This window comes from Zonotrichia albicollis, chromosome 10 (assembly GCF_047830755.1).
Source record: "Zonotrichia albicollis isolate bZonAlb1 chromosome 10, bZonAlb1.hap1, whole genome shotgun sequence".
Lineage (NCBI taxonomy): Eukaryota > Metazoa > Chordata > Aves > Passeriformes > Passerellidae > Zonotrichia > Zonotrichia albicollis.
This window is the reverse complement of record NC_133828.1, coordinates 22,817,390-22,840,772: the sequence shown is the minus strand read 5'-3', so window position 1 is coordinate 22,840,772 and position 23,383 is coordinate 22,817,390. Positions and strand designations below refer to the sequence as shown.

General features: G+C 36.4%; 1 protein-coding gene across 8 annotated transcripts in view; it reads right to left on the bottom strand.

Moving 5' to 3' along the window:
• Positions 1-23,383, bottom strand: part of PDE1A (phosphodiesterase 1A) — a 194,427-nt gene that overhangs the window by 41,533 nt on the left and 129,511 nt on the right. For all 8 annotated transcript variants that reach the window (XM_074548352.1, XM_074548353.1, XM_074548350.1 and 5 more), the window contains 4 exons: positions 12,156-12,269; positions 2,144-2,326; positions 1,627-1,693; positions 586-702 (listed from right to left, as the gene is read on the bottom strand). In XM_074548352.1, coding sequence (XP_074404453.1) covers positions 586-702; positions 1,627-1,693; positions 2,144-2,326; positions 12,156-12,269 — 481 coding nt within the window. The remainder of the gene's footprint in view (positions 1-585; positions 703-1,626; positions 1,694-2,143; positions 2,327-12,155; positions 12,270-23,383) is intronic.

Sequence of the window (23,383 nt, the reverse complement as noted above, 5' to 3'; positions counted from 1 at the left end):
TCAGAAAACTTTCATTTGGTACTATAACAATAAATTTATCTTTTGATTCATTTTTTTATCTCAGCTTTTCAAAGTTGGCTATAAGGACTCCATACAGTATTGAAAACCCCCTACAAAGACCTTGGAAAAGCAATTTTTCTCCTTATATATCCCCTAGGTTGTTCAGGAGAGGAAGGTTCAGCTGAACACCCTGCACAGTGGTGATCAACAGCATGATCCAGACCATGAAAAAAGTATTTAGGACTAACTATGGTTTTGTGCCTTTTTGGTAATTTTTGGTCTATAATGGTGGGACACTGGTTCAGACCTGCTGAGTAAATAGCCTGTATCTATTTATGTAACACAAATGACGTGACAAGGGTCTACATAGCTTTCCATTTTTTGGGTTGCAGAAAAATTTGCATGTTCTGGGTGAAGTTTCATTTCATAGAACAATTGGTATTTTGCAATATTTCATTTGCTATATTCTTTGAAATTCTACACTGCATCATGCAATAAAAAACATTTCAATGCTGGTTTTCTTGTATTTTAAACTTGACACATGTATTTTTGCATCCATATTTTTCTTTATGTTTAGTTCCTGACCTTGAAACGGCTCAAAAGGTCGTATCGGGTTAACAGCTCATACATCATAAATTTCAGACTGTGCTCTCCACTTGCTTCATTAAGGGCAAAAACGTCAAAAGACCACTTATCAACATCCTGTAGATGAGGGAAACGGAAAACAACAAAAAACAAAACAAAACAAAACAAATTTACATTTCCATCCATTTGGCTAGTATCTAGAGGGAAGTGGGAGAGTTTGGTGGTTTTATTACCCAACTCTTTCAAATTCCTAATGTAGATAACATATTAATGGCTACTACAATATTGGTGATGGAAACAATTCTGTCATTTATGAATAAAATACTTGCAACATGATCAAGGCCATTTGCATGCTTTGAATCAAACTTCCAAGTTTAACTTCTTCAGTACAAACCGTCTATACAACCTCATGAAGCTACTCTGAATATCACCCTTCAAACTGGCTATTATGCAAGGTCATTAACACTGATGACATTAAACATAAAGCAATTTGAGAATAATATAATTGTTTGGCTTTCAGGGGAAAAGTGGAGGTACTTAATTCTCAAGAAATCTCAGTTTATAATTGCATTAATAGACATAGGAACTCAGCTTACTATAAAAGATCATCTTTTGGCTGAACTAGAGTAATACTTTAAATATACAGCAAATACTGTACTTGTTCCATAAGCTTCAGCTTCTTTTGTTAGCTCTATCCCAATACTATCTCCCTTTTCTTGCCTAAAAAGGAAACAAATGCTGCTGTCTGAGACACTGATTAGGATACCACTGGGAGCTGATAAAACTGTCTCACATTTCTATAAGAACTTCTATACAAATTTCATTCTATTACTCTAATGGAATCTAAATTAAGTCAGAATTAATCATAATCATATGTTTTTCTGAATTTTTAACTATTCGTTTCCCTGTACTTTGTGCTCAGTTCTGTAGTACTAACTATGGCTAGGGTACCTTCAGTAGAAAAATATTAATTGGACCCTAAAAGTCACTAAGCATAAGTGCAAATACATTCAACTTCCACAATGATTAAACTTCTTTCACCTTAAATGTGACTATCACTTCTGCTGGATAAGCCAAACCAACCATGCTTGAAGTTTTCCGGTACATCCTAAAAGAAAAAATAAAATACTAAGAAATAGCTCTTCTTCAAAAACATACTGGAAAAGTTTATCTTTTTTTAATTTTTCTTTCAGAGTTTGTGAAGTAACACGAATCTATTTAAGGGTCTGACCCCAAAGATTTATGCAAACTTTTATGAAGTTATGAGACTAACCCCTTTGCAAGTATATTACTCTTTAATATTAGAACAGCCGTTGGTACAATTTAGTGTAGAAGTTACAAAGACATTGAGTTCATCCCCAGAATTTTCCAAGGCTTAAGAAATTTTACTAATTAGAGGTTTCATCTGGAATCCTGTAGAGAAAAATGGAGTGGTTGCAGAAAATGAAGCATAAATTCTGGCTCAAAGATTTGCTCCAGGTTTACTCCACCATTTAAAGGATGGCAGACACTGTGGTTAAATGCAATGCTTGCAGTAACAAGAAAACAAAGCTCTCACCTTTCTACAAAAATCCCAGCCTGTACAGCATGCACAATGCTTCGGAATTTGGGCTTTTCCTCAGGTCTCCTCTTCACTATTCCCATCTCCCTCGTGAATGTAGAAGCTAACCAGTCCCGCACTTCCAGCGGGACCGAATCCGACTGGATGTCAGAGAGTTCATCTTCAGTGTCCAAAAGTTTCCTACAAAAAAAATAATACAAGGTAACCAACAAGACCTTGGACCTAACAAGAGAAGTACTCACAGGTGAACAGCTGAAAAACTTGATTTAAGAGGAGCTGAGGTTGACTGTAGGACCAACTCAGCACATCACAAAATGTCTTCTCTGGCAGATGGACTGACACCAAGGGGAAGCTGTGCACAGCAGATATCATCTCTCTCTCCCACTGCTCATGTTCCAGAAGTTAAAAGACAATAAAATGCAATTTATTCAACTGAAGACAAGAAAAGATTTTTCTACTAAGTCGTCAGAGCAGTGGTGGATTGAAGAGTAATCAATGAGCTGTAAAATCCCAAGACCACCTCTAAAACAGTAACTGACAGAACTGTCAGCAGGGTTGCTGCTATAAGTGAGAGCCCCATTAGTCTATTGATCTGTACCCCAAAATGGTACAAGAAGTGTTTTGATACTTACAAACAAAAGTAAATGATGCTACATAGCATATATAGCCCCGTACACATGCTCATCCTGCTATTGCAGCATAATAAAAGCATTAAAGAGAATTAATTCCTTTATTGAAAAGAATTAATTCTTTCTATGTAGAGATGTCTATTCCTATTGCAGGCAGGGTAAAAAAGTCATAGCAGTAAAGATATTATACAAGATTGGATTGCAAGTCAGCTTTCAAACTTGTTAGCAGTTCAAAAAGCTAGAAAAGTTATATATAGCTCTTGCAAAACAGAAGTATTAAAAAGAATCTTCACTTCAACAAAAGTGAATTAGAGGTCATCAGTTTACTTAGAAGAAACTTTTAACTAAATACTCTCTTTAAACAGACTCAACACTTCCGTTCCACACTTCAATAAATCTTTTTCTTACAGTTATTTGCCCTTATCACTCAGAGTGCTGGGGTTTCCAGGAAACAAATCCCTTATTTTGTCTGATATCAATTTTCCTTTCATTCAGTTATGCAAGAAACCCCAGAGTAGGGTGACCTGAATATATACACAGCATGCCACCCTTTCAAAATATTTTCTTGAAAGTGATACCAATTGAATTGTAGGCATTATTTGATTGCATGGGTCTATTTCTATTGTGCTGCGTTTCTGAAACATGGATGAATAAAGAAAGCCTGGGTGTGGTGTAGTTCAAAAGAATCTCCACATAAATTTAATCCTATCTGATGGATGATAGTAATAGGAAACATGTCAAAAGAACCATATTAATTATTGGTGAACTGTGAGCATAGCATATTTGTGCTCAGTTTCAGCAGCCCATCTGGTTGACAGTATATTTTCTGAGATTCTTCAACTGGGGTTTAAAAAATATAAATGCGCTCCTTGTCCTTCCTTGGTTTACTGAAAGAACAGTAGAAAAATTCTTATTTTTTCAGAGGCATAGAATTATCAGGCTAGGAAGGCTCCTTAAAATGGAGTAAAAGAAGGGCAGAATGAACAAGGATTATGAAATTTTCTGGCAGTGGGACAACAGCCAAAATCAGAAACTTAATTTGGAAGAGGAGAACTTGTGTGGAGGAAAGGATTTGAGCAAATTATCTTGCAAAACTGAACCAAGGCTGAGACTGGCCAAAGGTCAAAGGCTACAAGTTGGCTTTACTGCCTACACTAAAACCTATGTTATAGTCCACTTAAATCCATACTAGTCTAACACTGCCATTAAATATTCCTGGAGAAATCAGTACATTTATATTTCTGAGGAATATTCGACATTTGATATGTTTTTTGTATAACAAGGAAAAAACCTTACAATCCCTAAAACATATTTTTGTAACTATTGCAACTTTTATTCAAATGAGATGCAAATATTCCCACAATTAGAGGGCCATGGGCATTAGGCTACCTCAGAGCTTGCAGCCAAGATATTCCACATCACCTGTGCAGCAGGAAGCAGGGTTCTACATCAGTTTGCTATGATGAGATGCAGATCTAAATTTGGGGTCTGAGCTCTGCAGATATGAGCCACTGGAGTACAAATTAAGACTAGAAAAACACACTGCAGTCTCTCTCATATTTTTAACCATTCATCTGTAAAGTAGGAGAACTATTCAATCTGCAAATGACAGTAAGCAGGAGTTACTTCATGAAGATGGAACAGAGAAAGTAGTATTTGAAATAATTGTTCATTTATCTGTCATTTTCATGAGGCCATTGCTCTCTGATGAGAGATGGCTGGATAACTTGCCAGGGAAGAGGGAGTTTCAGTGGATCTGCTTCTAACTTAAATATCAAGAAAAGCAACTGCAACACAGAATTAATTTGCAAGCACAAAATCTTATAGATCCCTCATCACATAAGATTAATAACTTCTCAAAAAGGATTAGTTTCTTTCAGGTGCCTATTTAAGGAGAGGAAACAAAGGCTAGTCATTCATCTCACTCAAACTCATTCTAGCATTTTATGCCTTTAAAAAAGAAAGATGATGATCAAATAAAATCAAATGACAGGTTCAAAACAAAGGCACACATTCAAACACTTAACTTCCTATGAAATATTACAGGGTTTTTTGCAAGATTTTGCAACCTAAATTGTAATTATAAATTGTAAACTGTACTACAATTTTGTGACATTTCAAAACATTTAAACTGCCACATAGGTTCAAAACTTTCATGGAAAAATTAATGGGAAAAGTAATAGACATGTGGCTATGGCTGTCAAACAGAAGGCTACAGCCTTTGGCTTAGCAAGTATTTGGCATGGAGTGACTAAAAGGCCCAAAGCCTCATGCTCCTAATCAACCAACCTGAAGATCAGACATTGTGGGTACTTTAAAGCTAGATAGTTGTTCCATAATCAGTCTTAAGTAAAACTCTGCTGAGATAAATTTCATGGAACCAGGAGGAACGAACTCAAATATCCCAATTGAATTACATAATTATACTAATAGATGCCAAGGCACATATTTTAATTTTTCTTCCATAAAGCAAAGGAACACCCTAAAATGCTAAAAAACAAAGCAACAAAAAGAGCTCTACTAAAACGTGCCACAGAAAATACTTTTTTTCCCAACACATAATCAGGATTTCAGGGCTGCATACACTTATTTTGCTCATGTATCATCAGCCTGTTAAGTAGATGCAATACGAGGAAGAGATATGCGTGGGAAGGAGAGGGGGAGGCTTGGGTTATTTAATTCTATTCATTCCATGAGTAGAACTTTCATTGACAGTTGTGGGAATAAGTAAGACATGGCCCTTGGCATTTCAGCTTAGCAATCAATTAATACTGCAGTCATAGTAACTAATAACCTGATCTTCTTGTCGCAGTACTGTGTTTTTTGCCAAGAATAATTTTTCAAAATTCAAGTAGTGATAATTTCTAGCTCTCTTTTCATTTAATCAGAATTTTAAATATAGTAATGCACTAGTCAGAAGTGTATTTCTTTTCCCTTAGGAATATATCAGATGTACTATGGAGGAGAACAAAGAAAAGAAAATGAAAAAAATTAAAATTAGATAATGGCTATGGGGAAAAAAATTCCATCTTTGTTGATCAGTCATGCTGCCTAACAGAGGTAGTGGAAGATTTCCAGAGAAGAGGTTGAGAAGGTGGTACTAGCTCTTTGCTCTAATTACTGAATTAATCAAGCCCTTAAGAGTGAATTAAAGTCCTCTCCTATGCCTGGAATGCAGGAGAATTTACAGTCTAAATAGTCAGTTCACATTTTTACCAATTATTTAGTTTTATTATCTCCCTATCTTCCTGAATAAGCATGAATCAATATATTCAATCAATATTTCCATCCTCTATAGTCCATTACAACTTCCACTTACATCCACTATAAGGTTCTCTTGACTCCCAGTAAGGATAAACAAACTGCAAAAACAAATGAGGGGCATTTTTAGTACATAAAGGTCTTTCCAAAGGAAATTATGATTTTTACCAACATGTTGTAGTCATAAAATTAGCACATTCTTAGAAGTATTGTCCACATATGAAGAATTACCAATTAATTAAAATAAACTGAAAATAATTTGGAATAAATGCAGGAAATACAACAGAAGAGAAGCAATGTAGGAAGAACCACTGTTACTGAAATTTTCACTTGTTGATATGTGCTACCTACTCAGAATTGCAGATATACACCAAAGGCAAACAACAATCTTAAGGTTTGGCTCAGGCTAATCATGATTAAAAAATGTCACTTTTCAGATTACAGATGTGAGCCACTGTCTTTTCTCTTTTTCCTTTCCTTTCCCTTTCTCTTTGATACAGTATTCTGGGAATTCTATAGGGCAAGAACTAATTCAGGGCATGATTTAGAAATTAACAGCAAAAACTTTGAAACAGAAAAATTCAATAACTTTGGAAAAGGGATGCTGGCCATTTATTAAATACCCTAACTGAACTGAGAAGCTTAGTCAGAATTTAACAGATTTTCAGTGATTTTAAATGCATTTTTTTATGCAACTTGAATGCTCTTGTAAGCTTTCCTCTCAGAAAAAACCACAAAAAACCCCCAAAAAAGCAAACCACGTTAGCTTAGTACAAAAGATTTCAAAGGCTTATTTTAAGCTTTTATAAGGGTGGCATGTACTGAATTCATCTCAACACAATAAGCTTTTTCTCAATAGCAGCTTTTGCGAAAGTATCAATTGTAGACTCCCTTAGTGGATAAACTGAATGATTCACTTCAAATGGTACATTTTGTTGTTCGGGCAAAGTACATTTAACCATGGGTTGGCAATGGAGGACAGCAATACATGCTCAGCAAACTTGACTGAATATTCAAGATTAAAATTTAACTTCATGCTTAAATAATTGCCTCTTCAAATATCTCCCCAGCTAGACCAGCTGAGAGAGGAATCACAGACCGTATTTTTCATCTGGTAAATAATTACCAAATAGAGCAGCCCATTCCACCTGTTCTGTCCTTGGCATTAGGCAGATTATGTTCTTTAATATTCATAGATTTTTCTCAAAAAGGTAATTTTCAGGATAAATATGTTCTAGATCTTTCTGTTGCCTTACTGTTCTGTGTTCTGTGAATGATACATTCACCTTCATATATAAATGAGCAAATTAATCTGTCTTTTCAGATTGAGAGATATGGGATAAATGTTTTTAAAAATATGTACATCTCTTTGATGTAAGAAAATTTAAGTTTATCAACCTTGCACCATCAAAGACACTTTGCTGGTGTGACCACCTCTGCTGGTGTCCCTGAATAGCTATTGGTGCCTGAACTGTCACAATTCCTTCCGTCACCAGAGCCTTGGAGCCAGTGAAACTCTGTGACTCGCAGTCAGCTCCATCTGGTGCACCACAGGTGAGAACAGAGGGCCAGTGGTCCTGCAATGTCAAGGAACAGTTTCCTGCTGGGAGTTTCCTGCTAGCTCAGAGCTTTACAATGCTCTGTTCAAGCCTGTATACAATAAAATGTTCAGGCACAGTACAAGAACTATGTCTGCCATTGTAGGGTCATTGAAATATTATTTCCAGAGCTCTCATGCAAATTTATATTGTTACAATGTCACCCTTAATGACATCACCCTTTTCTTCATGAACCTATATTTGTTATTATGCCTTGTTGACTCAAAGATGCTAAAAGATCCTGCCAGTATATAATACAGAGCTACTTCATGCATTACAGAAATGCAGTCTCTTCTAAGTCAAAAGTTCTCAAGTAGTTAAAGCCTTATTAAAGGGGCATTATACAGTCTGAAATAAGCAAAAACCCTGTATGGAACTGCAACTTCATAGATAAATATGCCCCTGAAATCAAGTCTATTTTCTAACATACTGAAGCATATAAAAATAAAACATAATTGGAATAAACTGTTCTGATTTTATACTGAACAGCATGAAAGTAGTCTCCACAATAAGGATTTTTTATTATTATTACTATTACTATTGCTATTTTTATTATTTAGCTTTGGAATACATTTTTTCCCTTTCATCTTGTAATGCTTATCTAGATTTTATTTGACTTATTTTCTTTTCAGTTAGCATGAATGAAGAGCTGCATTTACAAGAAACGGAACATCTGTCATGACTGAATTATCAGGCTGTATTTATTTCCTGTTTTACTCTAAATATCCTTCTTCCATTGCCTTGAGCCAAGTGGCAGGTACTAATGGAGAAAATTCTGCAAGATTTGTCAGAATTATTATAAATATCTATTAAGTTTGAACTTCTTCCACAGAGCAAATCTGAGGGGCTGGAAGTGTGAGAGTCTCCTGGTTATTTTCAGCTGATGATGGACCTCAGCTTCAGCTACCAGAGTGTTTGATCTCTTTCAAGGAAGAAGTTGGTGCAGCACTGAAAGATGCAGTAGACGAGAAGGATCTTGTTAAACAAGCTAATTGAGTGACTTGGGGCCACACATAATGGAGCTCATAGGAAAGCAGCACTTACTTGATGCCTGGTGTCTGGGCTTTCCAACTTGCCATCAGCTCAGAACCTTTTATAGAGATATCGACAGTCACAGCCCCAAACCAATTTTTCCTCATTTTGGAAGGTTATCCCTAGTGCCTATCCCTGTTTCTAAGAAGCCTACTCTCAGAACTTCTTAAATAAAATCTGTTGTATTGTATTGTTTCTCTGCTTTTGCCCTAATCCAAATCCACAGAGTTTTAGAAAGCTGAAGAATGGAAATGAGTATTGGCAAATAGTTACAAAAAATGCTCATATAAATGGCTATAGTGTAAAGAAACAAAGGAACAGACAAAGGGAAAGTCAGGGGACCTGTAAAAATGTTTCATCCTCTGCTAAATGGTGTGAATTCTACAGCTATTTGAACCTGATTGTTGCACTTTAAATAAAGATTCAATATGTCATCAACATACATGTTTGAATGTACTTCCATGTTCACACACAACTTTATAATATGATACAGGTTTTTCAAGAAACTCAAATGAAGTAACGATATATGGGGGGGAAATGGGTATCTTCTGCTGGAAGAAATTGGAACTGCTCACTGAAAAAACCCTCAGGCTTGTAAAGAGAAAAGTGTTTTTGACAGAATAATGCCAGAGATTCATTTTTTAAGTAGTGGTGGTTTCCATGGAGCTGTGGAACAGACAAGGCTCTTCCTTGATCCTTGGCCACATTACTGACCAAGTTCTGTGAGATATGTCATACTTGGATCTCTTTATTGACCTTCGCTTTGACTTTTCCTTTTGCTGTTTTCTTCTCTGTGCCTGTGAAGAATTGCAGAAGGTCCTTCAGCAATAGGTGGGGGAGCACTGTCAGGAGCATTTTATCATCCTGTTTCATAGCATATATATCAGAACAGAAAGATGCAATAAGAGCATTCAAGTAACAAACTCTCTGTTTATTGCTATTCTTAATCTGTAGAGGTTGCTATTCCTGTCTACAAAGATATTTAAATGACCTTTCCCCTCAGATGATATTGAGGTCTGTTGCCCAAAAAAGTGGGGAAGAAGAGAACACCACAAACAGGATGCAATTTTAGATTGCTGGTTGAAGCTGAGGTCTTCCTCTGCTTGGATACTTTAGCAACGGGTCAGTAAATTCATCAGGACAAAATCCAGGGATCAATACTGGTCTTGAAACAGCATGGGTACTTTCACATGAGTTGCAGACACTGAACAGAAATTCACATGTAAGAAACTTACTGAAGTTATTTGAACTTTGTGATGTATAAAATTACATGTTCAGGCTCAGCAGGAACAGGCCCTTTTGCTTATGATCTAAACTATTATTTCTAATCTACTAATGAGTGCAATTAACTCAGTTCCAGACTCCCACAGAAGTAGCTCTGTGCAAGACAAAGAACCTGTATTCTTTGGTGGGAACAAGGACAAATGCAACCCCACAAGGTAACGCAGCTAACTCCATTTGACTCAGTGATACATACACTGCTTTGTTCCTTAAGGATTGGCTTCCCAGGAACTCAAGAGACCCTTTTTGTGTGCTTGCATTTTTGAGTGACTTAGGTTACAGAATAATGGCCATGCTATTTAAAACATAATTATCTTTGCAGCTTGCCATGGAAAAGAGTGGTGCTATGAAAGTACCAGTCACAACTATGGTGTTTTCCAGCCTCACAATAAATTTACAATTTGCAATTGTCAGTAAATTATAAATTTTACAGATTACCATTTACAATTGTTTTTAATGGGGAAGTGTCAAAATTTAAAATAGATCCATACTTAACCCATGTCCAACTAAGATATGGAGGGTCAGTCTACATTTCTAGGACAAAATTAACACAAAAACCACCAGGTTAAAAAAACCTATCATACTGATTCCGAATTTAATGGAAACTGCATTAGTCTAAGGAAGAGAAATCAAAACCAAAATCAAATACTGTAAACCAAAAGGAACAATATAGAGGTAAAACAGTGAAATACAAACCACTAAAATTAAAAGAATACAAGGAAAAAGTAGGCTTCATTATAGTGTCACTTTTAACTATTATTTAGAGCAGAATTAGATTTCTATTTCTACATATATACTTCATAAATACAGATATAGGTACAGAAAGATATACATAAAATGTATGCTTAATGCATATCTATATGAGTAATGCTACCAAAATTTGGTAGGTCCACAAACTCTCAAGTTTCTTTGGTGAACACAAGTATTCAACAAATAAGAGCAAGATACAAGATACCTGTCTCAAGTGTATCCTGACTTAGTACATTGAAAAATCAGAATATTCTGTAAAATACTGGATGCAATAAATAAATATGATTAGGCATCATTGTGCAGTGAGCTCCAGAAGAGAAAAATTTTATTGATACACTGAACTAGCATTTTTGAAAATAGTCACCATTACAAGGACATAGTGGTCCTCGAATTAAGAAAATAATCAGAGGTTTATGACAATCTTTCCAATCACTATAAAATTACATGTGTTTGTTTTCTTCAGGGTATTTCAACAATCTTGCTGTCAAGTTCTATGAGGGCAATTAGCTAATTTAAAGATTTGCTTACAGCAAAAGCAATGCACCTGTCACTGCCAGAGCCTATGTATATTCAGTGGTAGCTGTTTTCTCTGAGCATGAAATGCCTGCTATTTGTCTTGATATTCCTACACAGAGCCAGAAAGACTGGATTCCTCATTGTGACACTACTGTTCATCTGCACAGAAGCTGCCTCAGTTTAGAAACTAAGTAAATCTCAATTTATTTTCCTGGTCCTGGCACTACTGCTCAGACAGAGCCATGAATACTACACCCATTTAATCCCAGTGTTTGGGAGGTGTATGGAGGAATAACCAGTGCTTTATCTCTGAAGCAGGACTTCAAGCTCTGTATCGTCTATGCAGATTTGCAAGGGGAAGGCACATGCCACAGAGAGAATGCTAGGTCCATGAAATAATTCACAAATGTAGAACTGAGACATGTGCTGCACACTCCAGTGGTACCGAGGAAGTTTGGACAGACATCTTTGTGAGACCATTCTGCTTAGAAAAAAAACTTAGAAAGGCCAGCATGCAGAAATAAAACCAGTGAGTTAGCCAGCTAATTTCAATACAGTCCATATCTTAAAACTCTTTCAAGAAGAGTTGGAACTTCTATTTAACTTGGCATTAACCCACATGATTGCCAGTCATTCTGCCAACAATAAACAGAAACTAAGGATCAAACATTATAAAATAAATCACAGCTTTTCATTCATTTGTGTATTTACTGACCAGCTATTCTGACTCATTTCTGTGAGCATTTCTTTCCAGACAACAGTTACATCTGACCTTTGGAATCTTACTTGCTTTAACTTTGTCATAAAGGACCCAAGAGCTACATACGCTTCTTCTGATGTGCACAGACCTTCAGCTCATGTTGGTGACAACTGCATGCAAAGACCAAAGTTCTAAAATACAATTTGCAACATTCTTTCATTTTGTTTTCCCCTCAGACTTACCTGGTTTCATCAATATAAACTGCCTCCAGCACAGAGGCTGCATATTCAATATTCTTTTTTAAGTCCACCACATTAATGTCACCCTTCTCCAGCTGCTTTACCAAGCATCTTAATCTGCAGGAAAAAAAAATAAAAACATCAGTATGATAATTCTATCAAATGTAGTGACTGCATTTTCTAATTGAAACATTGGAACCAACAAAACAATGTAGAGCCAAGGACTATTACCCCATCTCTTGTGTTGGTTTAAGGAAATCTGGCTTTCGAATGCACTTAATGCTGACTGGTTTAATATTTTTATAGCTTGCTAAATTCATATGGTGCACTAAAAAATGGCTTATACATTCCAGAAAGTCAGAGAGAACATTTTAACCATCATCGAAGCAATTTCCTATTCATTTGTGACATTACTATTATGCCTCAGTCTCTGATTTAAAAAAAAATAAATAAAAATGAAATTAGTGTATTGTCTCACTATAATTTTTCCATGCTTAGGTGGTTAATTATATTTTTATAACCATGCTATACTGATTTTTCTTCACTTAAATGTCTTTAGTTTTTATTTAGGCCTCCAGTATGTTTTTGCTGCAGGATTTGCATTCTTATTAGTGTGAGATATTATGGAAGTCTGTTGTGTCTGCAACTTATAACGAATTCATCATTATACCAGAGGAAAGGCAGAGCCCATGGCAGTAGAAAAATCCAAATATTCCCAAGTGTGCTTTAAACTTTTAGTTTTGAGGACTTTGTTTTACAGTACAAATATGGATACACCCAAAGGGGATTTTGTAATGCACCAACTCATGTCTCTGCAGCAATACACTTCCATAGACACACTCCTTGCATACTAGATTTTTCCTAAACTGCTGACAAGAACACTTCTGACACTGCTCAATTTAACCATACAGAGCAGATAAAGCACTGGAGTGAAATTAAAACCTTAGAGGTGTGACTAAATGGATGCTTAAAGTATAGGTATTTTCCTTCTTCCTGTGCCCTATCTCTGAGTAGACATAATCTATGGTTTTGTAACAAGTAAGATAAAGATTTCTGTAACTAAGGATATATCTATTGTTACATAACTTCCAGTAAATAATCCTCTTTACATGCAGGAAAAATTGTGAAATGACCATTTAGGTAAAAAGTGCAATGAAATTGATTCAGTATTAAGACAACTACTTTCAGGAAAAGATCATATTTGTGACATGCACCAGCATACATAAAATATGCAAATATTATATGAAGAGAAGACTGAAGGGACACCTCACTGCAGTCACAACTTCCCCATGAGGGAAAGAGGAGGGGAAGACACTGATCTCTTGTGTGCTGACAGGGACAGGACCCAAGGGAATGGCCTGAAGTTCTGTCAGGGGAGGTTTAGGTTGGATATCAGATAAAGATTCTTAAACCAGGGAGTGTTTGGGCACTGGAATGGGCTGCCCAGGGAAACAGTCCCAGCACCAAGACTGGCAGAGTTCAATAAGTGTTCAATAAGTCACACTCATGCACATGGTGTGACTTGGGGATGTCCTGTGCAGGGCCATGAGTTGGACTCAATAATCCTTGTGTGTCCCTTCCAACTCACCTTACTCTGATTCTGTGATGACAATATATTATATATATATGTACTATAAATTATTTTCATTGTCTGCATGCAATATTTCATTGGACCTAATTAAAATATATAAATAACAAAATTAAAGTGATATTTGAAAAAAAATCATAGACTTGAAAATACTGTTCTATCATAAAATCATTTTCATGTTTTTCTACATATTTCTTTGGCCTAAGTACAGTTATGTTCCAGCGTGTAAAGGTAATTTTAGCAAATGGGGTTTTAAGACCAACCTCCTCAGTTCTCTAAAGCCTTAATTCAATTCAAATTAGCCTAGCACATGCAATAAATAAGGCTCTTAGCAACCATATTTACTTGGTATTTTACACAGTGCATTGCATATCAGTGGAATGGAAAACGTAGCGTTAAGAAATTTTCTCGGAGAAATGAAGTGGGCAGACGAAATACTCTGGGAGCTCATCTCCTACACAGAAATAACCATATGCATGGGAGACATTTCCAGTACATAACTTCTTCCACTTCACAGGAACCTGTAGCTGCAGAAGGTTATTCACAGACAGCTCCCAGAACCCAGCACAGGTATCTCCTGGGGTGTGTGCTCCTCCATGTCACAAACACACACAGAGTCCCTCCTAAGCGCCAGTGCCAAAATGCCCAGGTGGGGCTGGCAGCATCAGTGCCACTGCTTGCAAATAGCTGTAGGGTGTTTCTGGCACTTCCACTGCTCCCTCCATATTTGACTGAGCATATCTCCAAATCACGCTTTCCAAAGTGGGAGCATAAATAAATTTGAAAACTTGTTTTCAAATACACAAAAATAAATTTGTAACTCTGCACAGCAGGGGGGCAGGCTCTGGTAAACCAATATCAGCTTAAAACAGCTTCAAATCCTACCATTTCCAGCGGTTCCTCATTATCTGAGGCAATAGATCAGATGACAGGTATTTGGAACAGTTTTTATGCTTGTAGATGTAAATGAGTCCCTAGGGGAGCCTTTAAGGCACAATGATCTTGCAATGTCTCACTGCATAGGTGACAGCCAACAGAGGTAACCTGCCCTGTGGGTATAGCTCGTGCTCAGGAGGAATGCAGAACACAACAACAGACCAGATGATTTGGAAACACTGCTCAGGCAAATCTGAAGTGATTCTGAAGATATTGCAGATTCACAGAAGGACACAAGTGACCTTTTCTCGTGCATGATTCTTTGTGATGATGTCCTCAGGAGTCCTTAGCTCTCCCAGCGCAGATCTATCATAGAATCAAGGGATAATGGGGTTGAAGGGACCTCCACCAGGTACAAGCTCTTGCTCAAGACAGGGCTAACCTCAAAGATAGGTATAACTACAAAGTTAGATAACATTACTCACAGTATTTGAGCTCAAGCTTTGAATGCATGGAGATTTCAAAAACTCTTGGAAAAAAAACAGTTTAAATGGTCAACCAGCCTCATGGTGCATCATGTTTTCACAACATCTAACTGGAGTGTCCTTTGTGGCAACCTGCGTGCCCAAACTTTGCTGTGCAGTTCCAAGAAAAAACTGCCTCTGCCTATGGTACAGCTTCCCACTAGGAAGCTGGACACAGCAATAAAATCCTTCCATTTTGTCACTGATCAGACACTTCTCATGTGACACTAATGAAGGCTACCCCAGAAGTCAGAAAAACTGACTTTCAGCAGCATAATTAAGTGGGTTATAGCAGTATATGAACAGTCTGAGCACACTCAATATCTTCTGCATTAAAGTGAATAGCCACAGAGCTTAAGAGCTGACATTTTAGTAATGAAACTAATAATTTAGCAAAGAATAAACATCAATTTATAAGACTAAGTAACAAGTATTAACACACCTGTAGCCCACCATTCAACAAGACAAAGAAACTTGTGAAAAGGACAAGGAAAGGTAATTAAAAATAATTATTTCTTCAGTTGTATTGGGAGGAATTTTATTTGTTTGTTTTCTTTTAATTGTCATAAATTGAAAATGAACATTAGAAATACTATTTGAAAACCTGAAGTGTTACTTAAAATTGGAAGTAATTGTGTTCACACCCAGCCTGTGAACAGTGCTACTAAGAAATAATAGACAGCAAAGAGAAAAAACTGGAGGAGCTATTTTGTGAAAGAGAAAAAAGGACTATTTGAGCTGGTTTAAGATGCAAAGAAAATTGTATGCAGAACTAATGTGATAAAAAACATGAAAAAAAGATTATGCATCTGAGGGCACCTGAAAACTGCATTATAAAAACTAGCAGCCCCAGTTTGTAAGGGAGAAAAAAGACATCTGCAATTAATAAAAGCAGTGGGTGGAGAACCATCTACTGTCATCTTGGGTAAACATCATTAGCAGTGCTGTGGGATTAAATGCTCTGGTGGACAATCCAAATGCACTCTGCTCCCATCTCTCTTCAATAATGTGGCTGTGATGTTGCTGGGGCCTGTGTTTCCCCAGCCCTCACCTCTCTGTGCAGCTGCTGCCACTGTCCTGCTGTGGGCAAAAACCCCTGAGGCCCACCCAGCAAAACCAGAGGAAGCAAGGATTTTACTGGGAGATGAAGAAGCATTTCTTGATTAACAATATCAAAACCACAACTCACTTGCTTCCAATTTCCCCACTAAAATTCTCCCATGTTTGAACTAAAGTTTTGTTACATCTACTGTAGATGTAGGGTTATACCAAATAACTGAGGACAGTTTTGTGATGCGATGATGTTATTTCAAAAAGCTTCCTATGACATTTTCAGTTACTACAAAAAGGAAAAAGAAGAAAAATTTTTAAAAGGTAAGAAATCAGTGATCAAATATAACTTTTTTTCTATGTCCTCATGAGAAAGTCTTCTTTTCTATGGAACCAAGGAGAAAGTCCAATGAGAGAAGTATGTTTGGAGTGAATAACAGTCCTAAACATAGGCTGAAGTGCTAACAGGAAAGGTGCAATGATGGCATTACTTAAGAATTGATATTTTAAAGTAGAGAGGCAGACAAGTTGGACAATTTCAATTTCAGATTAAACTGCAACTTTTATTTCCAAGATAAAATAAATTACTAGCAATCACTGAGAATAAATCAGTGTTAAAGGCTCAGCTTAAGAGTCTTAAAGAACCAGAAGAGGAAAATTCAGCCTCAAGTTAACTTCTGAACCTGAGAGAAAGACCCTCTGCCTGCTTTCCCTAAACCACCTTTATTTTCCTCGTAAGTCTCCCCACTACTGAGCATTGCAGAGAAACAACTTTCTAGCTTACACATCTGGACTTCACTTAAAACTGTTTTGGAAACTTTGACCAAAAAAAAAAATCTGGCTTTTGCCACAGATCCTATTAAAGGGGAAGTGAAATAAACTGTAAAAAGTAAACTATAAACTAACCTTGCTTCCTTCTACATTTTGAAATTAGTGAAAGTCACTGCTGAAGATGGGCAATGAACACACTGGTAGTTCTTTGAAATTAATAGACACTTTATTGTCAAATAAAGAGAAATTATTATTGATACTCATATTCACAGTGCTGTAAAAACAATTATCTGTGTTGATCTAGTTTAGATCAACTCCAAGATGTAAATCATTATCTTCCCATGAACTAATTGAGAAAAGCCTAGCTGTGACAATTGTGACAATGTGTGAAAAAGTCGAAGGACAGAAAAAAGATATATTTTTCTGTAAACAAGTGTTTCATGTTCTATTTCGGCTATTTAATATTGAACAATAAAATTAGGTGGGTTATTGTCAACTTTATTATAAAAGTGATTTGACCCTCTAAATGAACATCACAAAGTAAAACTGGATTGACGTGTAATGTGAAATTAAAACTAAAGAAGAGGAGGGTAACAATATCCTGACAATATGGACAGTTAAACACCACTAGTTTCTCAAAACTTTGGAGAAGGGGGACATTTTCCTCTAAAGCTATCTGTAATTAAACCACAAACCAGTTCTACTGCCTGTAGTGATTCTCGTAAGAATCTGTTGAATAATTTTCACCTGTAGAAAGCATCAGTCACTCAAGAGTTTCTCAGCTTTCCAAGGCAGAAATGACATCCTCACTCAAACATGAATGCTCTTAAAAAGGGTCAATATCCAACAATTCCAAACCCCTATATGAATTGCCCAGATTCCAATTATTTTTATGTGGATTCGTACAATTGGAATTTTACATCTTTCTATTAAGAACATGCATGTATAAAATAAATCTTTGTATAAATACACCATTCCATCCAACAAATTCAAATAGATGAGAGATGCTGAAGAAATATATACAATATGGTAGCAAAGATTCAGGAGTGACCCCTTTGGGTTGCCAGTCCTCTTTCCCTGCTCCCACCTGCAGTCGTAAAGTGGCCAATTATCACAACTTCAAGATGGCTAACCTTCACTTCAAGGCATTTTACTTAATGTCAGGGAAACAAAAGCTGATATTGAAATATTTTGCCCAGCAAGGCAAGGCCAGCATGTCAGCAGGGAGCAAGGGTTTGAACTGGCAGCTCTTGACACAGACCTTGTGTTTCACTTCCTTGAAATCATAAAAAATGCAGCTCCAAATGCAGTTACCTAATATGTCTTCTGATTAGAGGGGCTCTCAATAAACCCCTCAGTGGAGAAATACAAAAAATGTTTTCAGTGCTGCAAATGTGTCTTATGAACTTAATTCTCAGCCACTGCTGTGTCTGAGCTTATGCACAGGAAGTCTTGTGGTTGCTAAGGGTTTCATGAATCACATGTATTTCATGATTATTTTAAGCATTTAAGTGGTACATGCTGATCTGTAATTATGATTCAGTCATTAGAAAATAAATATTGATCATGCTGGTAATTCAGACAACATTTTAATATACCAAAACTTCAATCCCATATTGAAGAATTGAAATAGAAGCTGTGCAGCTATGTAGCAACACTGAATTTTACATTTTCTTAATGATGATACTCTGCTTTTTCATGATGATCTAATTGACTTGGTTGTTCAAATATTATTTTTATGCAAGATGAAATGGTTTTCCCTCAAACAGGCATTCTCTATTAGGCTTCAATTCCTTTTACCTTATCCTATAAATATAATATTTACCACTCTAATAGTACATAAATATTATCTTTTGTGTCCCATTTAGTAATATTTTTTAAAACATTTAGTCAAAATTCCTACATTTGCTTTAGCACCCAGCTGACATCACAGAACACCATGGAAACTCCACAGGTTTTCCACCTGAAACCATAAACCAATTCAAGGCATTTTTTAACTTTTGCATAATTCTCAACAAACCTAATAAAACAAATGTCAGGTGCCTAAGAAGCCACAGTGTCCTGACCCCAGTGATATCAAAGGTGTGCTATTTGCAGCACTGGAACTTTTCACCATCCTCCATCATCATCTCTGGCTCCCCCGGAGAGACACCCAGAGGAGGAGGCTCATCTGGGGCCCTGGTCCTGCTGCTCTTCCCTGCTGTCTCTCACGCCTCCCCAAGTTACTCATCCTTTCCCAAAAGTCACTTTCCCCCTTAGATTCATTATATGTCATGATCACGAATTCTCACACATTTGAATTTCTCTGACCATCCTTTGTGCACACCCAAGCTACAGAATGAACTTAGCCAAGCTTAAAATGTCTTTCAAATTTTTCTCTCACTTCTGCTAAAGAACCATCATTAATACTTATTTGATTCTGCTATTCAATTCCTTTCTGGGTTGAAGCTTAATCAAAAATCTTCAAATTTCAAATTACTTGGTATGTACAAACATTTGGGCATTTTCTCTGTCTTTTGTTAGATTCAACAAGTAATCAACTAGTCTCCTTACCCTAAACACATTAACTCTTTCTATTGTCTCAATTACTATTTCCATTATTTGACATTTCCATTTCACAATCAATCCATGAAATCAAAGACAATCAAAATACACAGGAGTGATTTGGAAATTTCAAATTATTCTTCTAATGGCTTTTGCTGAATATTTATGTTTTCTCTGAAGATTGACATTAAATCCACAAGGCTTTCCCAAATTCTCTATACATTATATAGGGTCCTAACCAAAGCTATTTCATCTTGAAGTTGCCAAATACTACAAGATGTCTCAATGTCTTCATCATGTACTTGCAGAATTCACTAACAAGCTGGGAAATCAAATGCAAACTCATCATCTATCAAAAAATCATGCTTGAAGATGATGGCCAACCTTTGGTATGTTTAACTTGTTGGAGATAATATGATAAGCACATAGAATAGTGCTTAAAAAAGCTTTATTTTTCCTGCAGACAGCAGCTTTGAGCATAGTGATCAAAGCTGCTAAAAGGCAGATTATCTCCTTCAGACCATGGGACCAGAAAACGTGGGTTGATAAATGTTGATACTCGTCCTTTGAAAAGGGCATGCAGAGAAGCAAAAAAGCCCTTCTAAAAATATTGATAACAAGCTACCATATAAAAAGCCAACTGAAGTTCTTTGATTTAAAACTGCATTAAACAGAACTGGTAACTTTGTACTGAAAATATTTTGCATGCTAATACTTAGAAAATACATTGCTGTCATTGCTTTTGAAAGCCTTTTTGGTGCAATTTCTGCAGCCATTAAGGAGACAAGATTGGTAAGTGTTCAGCACTAAAATAATGTCATTGCTCAATGATTAAAGAATCTTCAGCCATGATCAAAGAATCTTCAACTATGACAGCAGAAGTATCCTTTCCTCTACTTGATAAAATCACATATGAGCAAATAATACAGAAACATTAAAATAATGACAGTTTGTTCTATGATTTCTACGTGGAATCAAAGTACAGTAAATATTATATAATCTGTATATAATTAACATCTTTATTCTCCTGAGAAAGAAATTAGAACCAGGACAGAATATCCTTCCTGCAAACCACAGGTCAACTTTTATAAATGTGGCTAAATCCTAACAAGTAACGCTTCTGGTAACTCTTAAATTTGTTGCTTAATAGTTACAGATTTTTTGAGACATCAAAAACCTGCAACTGTGGAACCTTTATCCTAGTAAGTAATATGGGGACTCTGCACCTCTTTATAAAGTATTTTATATTTGTTTCTGACCTGCTGACTTCTTTGGACAGAGCATGAAGTATTTTGTTGCCCAGTATGCAATAGAACCACAGAATCATTAAGGCTGGAAAAGACCTCCAAGGTGATCAAGCTCAACCTTTGGCCCAACACCACACTGCCAACTAAACCATAGCACCAAGTGCCTGGTCCAGTTGTTTCTTGCCAACTTGCATGTCTCTCAACACACACAGAGCTGACAGCTGATAATATATCAAGTGAACAGAGGTTACCTAAAGGCCTCTATAAAAATGCAGTAGAGAAGAAGAGTTTTTTGAAATGGCAGTCCCCCATACTTGGTCTAAGAAAAGGTCAGATGTGGTGTCCCAGCCATAGCTGCATGATCCATTCCATCTCCTTTTTCTGGGAAAAATTGCCCCACTGCTCCCATATCTGATAGCACAAAGGTATGGGTAACAATATCTCTTCAACCTGATGCTGTCAAAACAATCCAGTTTACCTTCAAGGTCCTTCACATCAGTTCTACTGAAGTCTGTCTGCACGATTGGATGGGAGTCGCATGCATGTGCAGCTGTGCTATCAGGTGAACCAGGGTAGCTGGTTCTACTGTACTAACAGAGCAACCTAATCACCAAGATAATCCTACCTTGATCCAAGCTCTCACTTTTCAGTGGACTTGCAAGTCCTCCTTTTCTACTTATAACTAAACTTAAATACTTGAAGTACTAAGGTATGAAAGTTTTACTTTTAATATATCATCACACCTTCCAGATGGGATGACAGAGCCAATTTATCTTGAATTTTATTTTTAATATGTATCATGGGTTATGAGGAACCAAGCACAGACCTGTATTTCTGGAATAAAATTGTAAAAGGTAGAAGTAGCAAATATTTGCATTATGAACTATTACAGACTACTGCATGAAATCATTTAAGAGTTATCTTAGTCTGCCTAAACTATTGTAGAAAAATATCACCACCTTAATTGAGTTGTCTTTTCTACTTAATAATTAACAGTTTCAACAAATCTATTTTCACTAAAAGAATTTTTCATTCAAAAGACAGAGCAAGACATAAATGCTTTAGCACAACAGCTGTAGTAATTACAGTACAATTTTGCTGTAAAATCATTACCATCTCAGTGGTTCTGAAGAAAGAATAAAGTACATGTAATGTATATAGCAACGTAAAAATATGAATAGGGTTTTTATTTAAAACTTCAATACTGCAATTAAAATGTAGGGAAAAAATAGGAGATGCTAGAATTCAGCACTCTATGTTATGTGTGAAACTAACTTCTGGCATTTGGAATTGTTAAAAATAAATGTTCTGCTGAAGAATTGCCAAATAAAGTACTTCAAAGCAGGTCTGGGTAATGAGAAGTAGAACATCAGATTAGCTTAAACACTTGAGAGCAATATAAATGTTTTAAAGAGGAAAGAATCAAGGGGGTGAACCTTTTTCCTACATTTTGTAAGAATGGTCATAAATAGGATGAAATGTAACATGGCCATTCTTCTTTACACATGAGACCCTGATTTAGGATTTGTACATGGGATACTAAATTTGAATCTGGGGAAGATAAACTGAAACTCACTGTTCTTGAATAGCTCCAACTTTGAATACTTCAGGATTAGTTGCCTTAATCACATAACAGACCCTGGACTTCATCAGAAAAAAATATTTCCTAAAAAGTAATTCCTGAAGAATATCACACTAAATCCACTATCAAGTGGACAGTATGTATGGTCTGTATGCACACTGGTTTTTTGTTCTGGACACAGTTGTGACAGGAAGTCTAGCAAACCAAATAAAATATCGTTTGTAGCCAATGCTGGTGTACAGCTGCCATTCTCCTCAGCCTGCAGAGTGCCTGGCACTTCAGTATAAAGGGTTCAGGTTTGTAGGCCTGGAAGGCAGATTGGATTAGAGGCCATTCCTTAGTTCTTGCAGGGTATTTTTTTGCCTTAAATCACACAACATGTAAGAGTTTCTCCTACATGGCTCTAATCTAGAGGACTCCAAGAAGGGACAGGCAGCTGTCCTTACCAGAACTGCCTTTGTTTTCCATCCTGTGCTCAGGACTTGGATGAGATTGTGCTCATACACACTCCACAAAGCACTTTAACTCCTCTGCTTCAACAAGATGTACTAACCTCACATGCAAATCACATTGTCTTTCCTGATATGAAAACATGCTTTTAAACCAACCTGATTATTGACCTATTGACTAAATAGGGATCATATTTTCATAGTTTCCAATTTTTTGATGTTCCAGGTTTGAAATACAGCATCCCTCAGAAGGTGTAGCCCAGAATCTATAAGAAAAAGTGTTGTTTTTCTTGTTTTGTTTAAAATGAGAAAATCTAGCAAACATAGACAATTTAAATTTGCCCATTTACATACACTTTACACATATTATAAGCAGATTAAATCGAAAATTTAGAACCTAGTTCTCAAACTGATCATAGGATACTCATGATGGAAACAACATGGAGCATCTTAGTTGCTAAATGATAAACTGCCCCATTACTTTCTAAAAGAAGTCCTAAACTGGTCTCAAAATTAACCACAGAACTAATACATCCAGCTATGTTTAATTACTTGTGAAATGGCTTGAAAATGTTCTGTTTACCAGAAAGAGCTTTCCGC